Genomic DNA, 10185 nt, shown 5'->3' with positions numbered 1-10185 from the left:
TTCTCTGTCTCTCTCTCCTTTCCTCCTTCCCTCCAACCTCTTTCTCCCCTCTAACCTCCTCTCCACTATTAGGCTGAATGATCAACCAAGGTGGTGTAAATAGTAACTATGTCAGGGACAGGGGCGGGTTGGTCATGGGGATAAATGACCACCTGCTCTCCTGTTCCAGACAGCATCCAGGGAGCCTCAGAAAGAGAGATGAGAGAAGCACTCAAAAACCTGGTAGGAGCACAGAACATCACTCACAAACAAACTGTTCATGAGGCACTTGTGACAACTGCTGATGTTAAAAGCGCTTTATAAATACATTTGATTGACTGATGAGGCACAAGTTGAAATTACAAATACTTTTGTTATGTGGAAAGCCTTAGCCTATGTCAGTGTTACAAACAACGTGGGCCTATGCATCCAATTTGACTGTTGACAGTAATATCAAACTTGAATCATATCTGTGTAGACCCTAATGTTGCCCTTTGTTTCAACCAGTTATAAGGTACAGTTTGGAGTGAACAGGGATTGACATTAAGGTCTGAAAGGCACTTGTCCATCGGACAAGTCAGCAGTATTTTGTTGGTCAATTTTCGTCTCTTTCCCAAAAATGTGAAGATAGTTATTTACACACAAAATTGTCAGAACCTGTTGGTCACTTAATTAAAAAGCAGGGAGGAAGCAGAAACAAATCTGTTTTACTTGCCTGCAGTGCTACATCGAATGTGTAACATTTGCATGAGATGCTCCTAAGTTCTACATGTATTTTGAAGATGTCGAAAGGTTCTGCTCGCCCAGACCAAAAGTTATGCTTCCAGTGTAGCAGACTTTTAAAGTTACTATTATGCCGTCCAAAACAAGTGTATTGGTGTCAATTACAAGCTTTGTGGTCGCCTGTTATTCCACTACACATGAGTGGAAAACTTGTGCATTGTCACAGGAAAGGTTTGGCTCGTAAATCAGGCCATATTAACACTTGTTATTATAATTAACACTTCATTTTTTTTCAACTGTCAAATGTAATTTTTACACATGATCTTCTCACATTCTCCAGTGAGCATTTACAGGTGAATAGATCGCCTGTCTTCTGTACATGAAAATAAATGTCCTTTCCTTTCCTAGCTCTCTTTCCTCCTTTCCTTTCCTCCTTTTCTTTCCTAACTCCTTTTCTTATTTCCTTTCTTCTTATCCTTTCCTGAGCTTCCTTTCCCCCTTTACTAGCTCCCTTTTAGGGATGGGCATGAGTAATCGAGTACTTGAGTACTCGAACGGATGTCAAAGCTCAATCTTTAACCTGATATCTTCTTTTTTTTTCAAATACTGTTAAATTATTTGGTGGAATGTGCTTTGTCGCTGCCGGAACAGGCAAGTGAAATTTTGTCTTGAAGACAACGTTAATTTGCTTTGACTCTAGGGTTCCATTTATACATGCACATTTGCGGACACAACAAAAAAAGCCAAGCATCACACCGTTCTTCTCCCGAAATTCCCTTTCCCCTCCATGTCTCATTCACTCAATTGCGTTCTGACTGCGCCCTCCACACACACATGCTGAGTGCGCACACAAGCTCCCGGTAGGCCTACATAAATGCCTATAAAAATGTGTCTAACTGATGGGATACACAAGCTACATTCCTTGCCAAATGACGACAGTTTTATCACAAATCTAAAATGGACTAGTTGATTGAAGTAGGAAAATATGAGTTCCAACAACAAGCTGCAGTTTTGGAATAATTGCGTCCCGTCTATTTTCCGCATAAGCTCCTTTGCGAACTTCTAGTGCATTTTAGAGTGGGTTAGAATGGGTTAGCCACACTGAAAATATGCAAAAACATTAGTTTGATAAAGACAAAGAGTGTATTTTCATCAGAATCATTAAGCCTACTCACCAAACAGATGTCGTGGACGTAATTCATCACGATGCAGTGTTCAATGTGGAATTCAAATCACATTTTATTGGTCGCATACACATATTTATTAGATATTATTGCGAGTGTAGCGAAGTGCTTGTGTTCCTAGCTCCAACAGTGCAGTAATATCTAACAATACCCAACAATACACATTAATCTAAAAGTAAAATAATGGAATTAAGAAATATATAAATATTAGGACGAGCAATGTCGGAGTCCTGAGTATATATATATATATATATATATATATATATATATATATATATATATATATATATATATATATATATATATATATGGGATGGGATGTATATCTTAAGAATATGTAGGACAGAATAGTATATGTACAGCAATAGTTGAATAGGATGGACTTGACTATAATACAGTATATACATTAAAATGGGTAAAACCTTATGTAAACATGATTACAGTGACCAGTGTTCCATTATTAAAGTGACCAGTGTTCCATGTCTGTGTACATAGGGCAGCAGCCACTAAGGCATAGGGTTAAGTAACCAGGTGGTAGCCAGCTAGAACAGTGACTAAAGTTCAGGGCAGGGTACTGGGTGGAGGCTGGCTAGTGATGTCTATTTAACAGTCTGATGGCCTTGAGATACAAGCTGTTTTTCAGTCTCTCTCACATTATTATCCCCAATTGTTCTTCCATTTAGAAAATTCTAAAAGCTGGCTAGTGATGTATATTTAACAGTCTGATGGCCTTGAGATACAAGCTGTTTTTCAGTCTCTCTCACATTATTAGCCCCAATTGTTCTTCCATTTAGAAAATTCCAAATAACAGGCAGAATAAACAAAATCGAACGTCTGTAAATCGAAAAGAAGAAAGATTTTGGTTTGTAACCCTGAACAAATTGTCTTTCAACTCACCAAATTGAGCCCCGTTTCAAATTATCACTCTTTCAGAAGAACTGTTCCAGGCACGAGATGTGCATCACTTCGCACTGGCAACTTTTTTCATTTGGAAAAATATTAGGTTCTATTTTATTCTGTTATATTTCATCATGTTTTTTTAAAACTAAAAATTAGGTGTGTCTTGACTGTGACAAGGGCTCGGGTAATATGAGTGTCTTGTCTTCTAAATTCACAAAGCAAGGCTATGCTATTGCACAGCCATAGGCTTCTACAAGCAAGCGCCACTGCTGAGGTTACTGCCTTTTTGAAGATTGTGTTCCGTGATATAATATTGATATTACGGTTTCAATAAATTAATCTTAAATGGCACTTGCTTTTTTATTGACTGAATATACTGTACACTACCAGTCAAAAGTTTGGACACACCTACTCATTCAAGGGTTTTTCTTTATATTTACAATTTTTTACTTTATAGAATAATAGTGAAGACATCAAAACTATGAAATGACATATATGGAATCATGTAGTAACCAAAAAAGTGTTAAACAAATCAAAATATATTTTATATTTGAGATTCTTCAAAATAGCCACCCTTTGCCTTAATGACAGCTTTGCACACTCTTTCCTAGATCTCTTTCCTAGGAAGGAAAGAAAGAGAGCTAGGAAAGGACAGGAAACAGGGGAATGTTTGTTTGAAAAGCTGTTTGACGTACAGAAGACAGGTGGTCTATTCACCTGTAAATGCACACGTGAAAAGATCACGTGTAAAAATGACATTTGACACTTGAAAAAAAGCAATTGAAAAATTATCATAACAACCATTAACATCACCTGTAAATGCACACTGGATATTCACAAGTAAAAATTATAGTGGACATTTGAAAAAAGCTAGTGAAAAATTATAATAACAAGCGTTAATATGGCCTGATTTACAAGCCAGGCGTTTCCTGTGACACTACACACGTTTTCAACACATGTGTAGTGTAATACCAGGCGACCACACCGCTTCTAATTGATACCAATCTACCTGCTGATACCAATCCACCTGCTGATACCAATCCACCTGCTGATACCAATCCAATGTGTTTTCGGGGTGAGACAATTTCAACCTTTTGGTTTTCCATACCCAGTGTAGCCCCAATGTTAGGCTACTGGAATTCAGTTGTGAAAAAGCACCTGCCTAATTGGGAAACCACAGAACAGACTCATCTTGCCCGCCTGCCACAAATGCCATAAATTGTCCGTCATTCACTTAAACAATGGGGATTAACCAAAAATATAAATTTTAGGCCTACTGGAATTCTTTGCTGTTTTGTTGTTTTCAGTAAAAGAAAACGTCTCAGTTCACTTGCCCCAGGTAATATGGCAACCATTAAGGTCAATCCCTGGTGAAGACATTACTTTGTATTCTAGGTGCGGTACTGGAGGCTTTACCTGTTGACGTTGGTATTGGGAATTGGGGGATCATTTCAGTTGGGGATGCAAGTTTCCATCATGGCTTCTCCAGCTGAGGTAAGAAAGAATACTGATGGCCAGCTGTAAGCTCTGAAGTGTTCAATATTAGCTGTGAGTGGCTAAGGGATCAAAGTTAATATACCAAATGCATAATATGAGTACTAACATTTGAATCACATCTGGCCATACCATTGCCATCATGAGTAAGCATATTTTTATTTGAGCCAAATCTCAGTGTAGTAAACCAGTCTCTCTCCTCTCTGTGTGTCTGTAGCACATCCAGAGCTTTGTGAACCAGACCTGGCTGGGGAGGTATAAGGTTCCAGTAGACGATTCAACCAACATGCTCATCTGGTCTTTCATAGTGTCTGTGTTCAGCCTGGGAGGATGGGTCGGGGCTATACACAGCGGCAGCCTCCCTGTCACCCACGGCAGGTCAGACACTGTACACAATACACACACCAGTGTACCCCAGGAAGAGTAGCTAGCTGTTGTTTTTGTACCAGCTAATGAGGATACACACACACACATTACATACACTGTATAGAAGGTGTAATGAACTCCTGATGTCTCTTCTGTCTGGTTTTGCAGGAAGAAAGCCCTGCTGTTCAACAACATAGTGGCCCTTGTAGCCGCTGTGCTGATGGTCTTCAGTCCCATGGCCAAGTCCTTTGAGATGATCCTGCTGGGCAGATTTCTCTATGGATATAGTGCTGGTATGTATCTGTTTTGTCTCCTGTGTGTGTACTTTATTGTGAGAATGTTGGGGCAGCCTGTGGTACTAGTGTTTGTAACATCTCTTCTGCCCTTCTATCTGGCCTCTCTCTCTCTCTCTCTCTCTCTCTCTCTCTCTCTCTCTCTCTCTCTCTCTCTCTCTCTCTCTCTCTCTCTCTCTCTCTCTCTCTCTCTCTCTCTCTCTCACTCTCATTATCTCTCTCATTGTCTCTCTCATTGTCTCTCTCTCTCTCTCTCTCTCTCTCTCTCTCTCTCTCTCTCTCTCTCTCTCTCTCTCTCTCTCTCTCTCTCTCTCTCTCTCTCTCTCTCTCACTCTCATTGTCTCTCTCACTCTCATTGTCTCTCTCGCTCTTTCTCTCTCTCAGGCCTGGGGTGGAACGTGCACCTGATGTACCTGGGCGAGAGTTCACCCAAGAAGCTGAGAGGATTCCTGACCATCACCATCACCATCTTCTGTAGCCTGGGGAAGGTCATGGGTCAGATTGTTGGAATCAAGTCAGTACCATCAATGTTATAGTTGACTGTCCTGAGTCTTCTCCACTTTAGATTGAATCTACTCTTATGTGTCCCTGTCTCTGGGCATTGGCATGTATTCATGGATGCCAGGGGAAGCCAGGCTTCCCCAAAAAATTAACCCCCCCCAAAAAAACAATAACATATACAATAATATATCGTTCCTCTCTCTGTGTTTCATAATTTTCCATCAATTCGCAAGAGGCTGAATGTATCTCACCGGAGAAAGCATTCAAGCGAGCGTAACAACGCACCTCTGTCTCTGTATGTGTAGACCATCTAGCTGATGCTGTCTGGTCAAAAAGATTATGATATTGTTACCGCCTGTAGCATTGAATGCAAGGGAAGCCAGCGAGCATTTGGCCTCCCTTGATTAAAGAAATTATACAATAATAGCCAATCAGCATTGAGCTAAACTGTGATTGGTCCTGGCGGACCAAAGAAAAGTGTGAAGGGAAGCTAGTTTGGATTTGGCTTTACACCAATCACATCACATCAAGTCAAACGTCATTGACAGAAAAATAAAACTTGAATTGTTGCATCTCGTTGTATTGTTGTCCTCCGGTGGCTAGCTAGCCAGCTAAGCGTTGCCCATGAACAGAAGTTAGGCTAGCGAGCAAGCATTTTAGCCAGGTAGCCTAGGACAACAAGAACTAAAAGAGTATACTGTATGACAGTTTCGTCAACATGAAAGAGAGGAGGATGGCATTGGCGTTTCTCTACAAGTAGGGTGAGTCAACATGTTTTTTCTACTTACGCACACACACACACACACATACACACACACATACACACACACACACACACACACACAGAAATCAGTACCATGGACTGATATGATATTTAGCTTACGTTGATTGGACTAAATTGTTTTTGGAATCTTTTAGTTGTCACTGTATTAGACTAAGCATAGGTGATTTGATGATGTTGAAATGTTGAAGTTGAAATGCAGCTCCTGTTTTCTTTGTGACTTGCAGTAACTCTCAGTGGTTCTAAATCAATAGTTGTTTAGTAGTCCGAAAATGTCAGAAACATTAACTTGCTTGACAATGCTGTAGGTCATGTAACTGTTTGTTACATGCAATATACTTTGTGGACATCACCGGACAGAGGTTGCTCTCCAGTTTTGTGATGAAACAAAGGTGTGGTTGAATTTATTCTGCCACTGTGTCTTCTTATTGTCTCGGCCTTAGGCCTATACTATATATCACAGTGGCAAGGCATATGAACTAACAGGCTATAGAGCAAACAACGCAATTATCACAACACATAGGTTGTAATATGGCATTTTTTTCCTGGCTTGGCTTCCCCAGGGATTTTACCCACGCACCATTGCTGGTCCTGGCCGAACTGAAATACAAGATTCTGAAGAGCTCATCTGACTAATTACTCAAAATGTCATCATTTTGTAGCACGATGTGCAACTGACAAAGCTCTCAATGACAAATAATGTTTTGACAAAACAATTGTGTGAAACACTAAGAATATATTTCCAATTTAGTTGCAGAGCTTTGGTAAGCTTGAAAGTTCATGTATCAAAAGATGTAAGTACCGGAATCAAACTATGGGAGGAACACTCAGTATGTTGGAATGGGTCAAGTCTCCCACACACACACACACACACACACACACACACACACACACACACACACACACAAACACACACACTCTCTTTCACTCTCACTCTCTCTGTCTCACTCTGTCTCACTCTGTCTCTCTCGCTCTCTGTCTAACTGTCTCTCTCTCTCTCTCTGCAGGGAGCTGATGGGTACCGATGACATGTGGCCCTGGCTCATGGCCCTTAGTGGCCTCCCTGCCATCATCCAGTTTGTGACCTTGCTCTTCTTCCCTGAGGCTCCCCGCTACCTGTACATCGACAAGGGAGACACTGAGGGCTGCAAAAAAGGTATGCGCTCAGTCCAGGCAAGGTCTATAACATTACATTACAGTCAAACACATCACAGGGAGGGGGAGGGCTTGTCATGTTCTTGCTATATTTATCATTGAATTATTAGATTTGAGATAATCAAATGTTTTAGGGCAATCAGAGAAAGTACGTTTTCTATTGCTTTGATTGATCAACAAATTATGAATCTTCACGTGTGTGTGTGTGTGTGTGTGTGTGTGTGTGTGTGTGTGTGTGTGTGTGTGTGTGTGTGTGTGTGTGTGTGTGTGTGTGTGTGTGTGTGTGTGTGTGTGTGTGTGTGTGTGTGTGTGTGTAAAAGCCCTGCAGTGGCTGTGGCGGGAGGATGACCTGCAGATGGAGATGGATGAAATGGGGAAGGAGAGAGCGAGCATGCAGGGCCAGAAGGTTAAGACCATTTGGGACGTGCTGACTTCTCGCTGTGTCAGGTGGCAGCTGCTGGTCCTGGTCATCCCCTGTGCCGGCGTTCAGTTCTGTGGGTTTAGCGCGGTGTGGCCAATACCCTTTTCAAACTATTGTGCAGACCCAAACCATTCTGTGCTGGCTCAGATATTTTCTTTTCACATTGTCCTCTCCAATACAGTTCCAGCAACTAGGTGGATGTGTAACCCGGCCAGCGCAGGACAATTCAGCTCGGCCCAATAGGGCAAAATATTGATCTACGTTCATGGAATTCTAAATTTAATGTAAATGCGTTGTAATTGACTGATAATGTCATTCTGTATTCTTAATCGAACTTAAGAACTGTTCCAATTTTCCAGCTGAGCCCCCCCTCTTGCTCTATCTTTTCTTGTCATTCTCCTTTCATCTTATCTTCTCCACAATTACCCAAAATGTGTTCTATAGATTTATTTCTACGCTTTCGACATCTTCCGTGAAGCTGGAGTAGCAGAGGACAAGATGCATTACCTTTCCATTGGCATCGGAGCAACAGATCTCATCACCATAACTCTCTGTGTAAGTACCATAACATAGGTCATAGTAGAGAATAACATCACTGACTGTAACTGAGACGAGTCCTTGACTAAAAAACGCTTCAAATTGAGAATCTTGTTTGAACTTGCTTTTTAGTCCAGGTCTTGGCTTAATCTGTGTCCTGGAAAACGGACCTATTTGTATAATTACTTATTTTCCCTTAACCCTTTCCCTTGACAAAGCCTTGTTGTCCCACAATCAGTCTGTGTTATGTCCATAGATATACTCACAATTTTATATTGTTTTGTTTATGTAATTTATATTGTTTCGTTTCTATAATGTGTTTACAATACATTACTGGTTGTGTTGTGTCCCAGTCTCTGTTTATAGACCGTGTGGGCAGGAAGATACTGATGGGCTATGGCTACCTGTTGATGGGAGTCATCATGTCCATCCTGATTGTTATGCTGTCTATCAAGGTAAATAACATGTCAAACCCTCAGGGCTTTTCTGGGCTTTTCTTTCATATTATAATAATATATGCCACCTAGCTGACATTTACTCACCTAGCTTACACTCCAAAGCAACTTATACATATACATGATGTGATTCCTGCTGAAATTGAACCCACGGCTTTGATGTTGCTGGTGCCATGCCATAGAAGAAAGGCCAAGCATGAGATCCAATGCAGTTCTTTGTCTCTCAACAGGACCTGTACTCATGGGTCCCGTATGTTAACATCGCCCTCATCTTCTCTGTCATCTGCGTTTATGGACTAGGACCTTGTGAGTTCTTAAAAAATGACAGTCCCCTCATGAGTCATATTTCACAAGTCTACAGCTGTGGTCTGAGTGGTTTGTGGTTGTGGCTAGCTAAGTGGGCTAACCCCAGACAGAGCTTTTTGTCATGGTACTAAATTCTCTTCCTAGCTGGAATAGCCAGCACCCTCCCTGCAGATATCTTCCTGCAGGCCTGGAGACCGTCCGCTTATGTCATTAGCGGCTCCATCAACTGGTTCAGCCTGTTCTTGATTGGGATGTTCTTCCCCTTCATAGTGGTGAGATACTTACTGGTCTAAGTCTTCATACACACACTTGTTGATTGGCACATACCCTTTTTGCACAATGGAAACAAATCAAGCCGAGCCAAGTCTAACTGTACTGGGCTGGCCTGGTTACGCATCCACCGTAATTGCTCGGACCGTGCTGGAAAGGACAGCGTAAAAAGAAAATATTCAAATGAGCATAGTATAGTTCAGGTCACTCTCTATAGTGTGAATCAAGCATTAGAACTACTGGATATACTGTAGCAAGCAATACGCCTGCTTTTTACTGAAAATATAATAAATAAGATAAATGCTCATGAATTGTGGTAGATGGTTTCTGAAAGTCTTAATTTTTTCTGTGATATGCAGGCTAATAGGCTACATGTCCCTTGACAGATGGTCAGTGAGTTACTGTAGATCAGTGTTTTTTAATCCTGGTCCTGGGGACCCAAAATGGTGCACATTTTTGTTTTTGCCCTAGCACTACACCCCTGATTCCACTTGTCAACTCATCATCAAACCTTTGATTAGTGGAATCAAGTGTGTAGTGCTAGGGCTCCTCAGCGGCTCCATCAAGAAACACTGCTGTAGATCTATGGATCTGTTTAACATTGGTATTTGTGTGCACCATGTAGGATGGACTGGGCCAGTTCTGCTTCCTGATCTTTGTAGCGTACTGCATCTTCAGCGCAGCGTTCATGCTCTACTTCATCCCAGAGACCAAAGGCAAGAGCATGGTGGAGATCATGGAGGACTTTAACAAACTCAACTACAAGAACAAGGGGACAGACACCGAAAAGGCTGACTTTGTTATGGCAACGAAATTTTAA

The 10185-nt window shown here is 41.3% G+C and overlaps 1 protein-coding gene across 1 annotated transcript; it reads left to right on the top strand.

The window, feature by feature from the left end:
* Positions 1 to 144: 144 nt before the first annotated feature.
* Positions 145 to 10185, top strand: LOC121575940 (solute carrier family 2, facilitated glucose transporter member 11-like). The gene is made up of 12 exons (XM_041889232.2): positions 145 to 222; positions 4182 to 4280; positions 4498 to 4658; positions 4815 to 4939; positions 5324 to 5453; positions 7229 to 7377; positions 7697 to 7884; positions 8242 to 8352; positions 8688 to 8789; positions 9020 to 9095; positions 9240 to 9367; positions 9991 to 10185. Exons 1-12 carry the CDS (start codon positions 145 to 147, stop codon positions 10183 to 10185), a joined length of 1542 nt encoding a protein of 513 aa, XP_041745166.2.

The sequence above is a fragment of the Coregonus clupeaformis genome, chromosome 10, assembly GCF_020615455.1.
Source record: "Coregonus clupeaformis isolate EN_2021a chromosome 10, ASM2061545v1, whole genome shotgun sequence".
NCBI classification, from domain to species: domain Eukaryota; kingdom Metazoa; phylum Chordata; class Actinopteri; order Salmoniformes; family Salmonidae; genus Coregonus; species Coregonus clupeaformis.
This window is presented reverse-complemented; position numbering and strand designations above follow the sequence as displayed.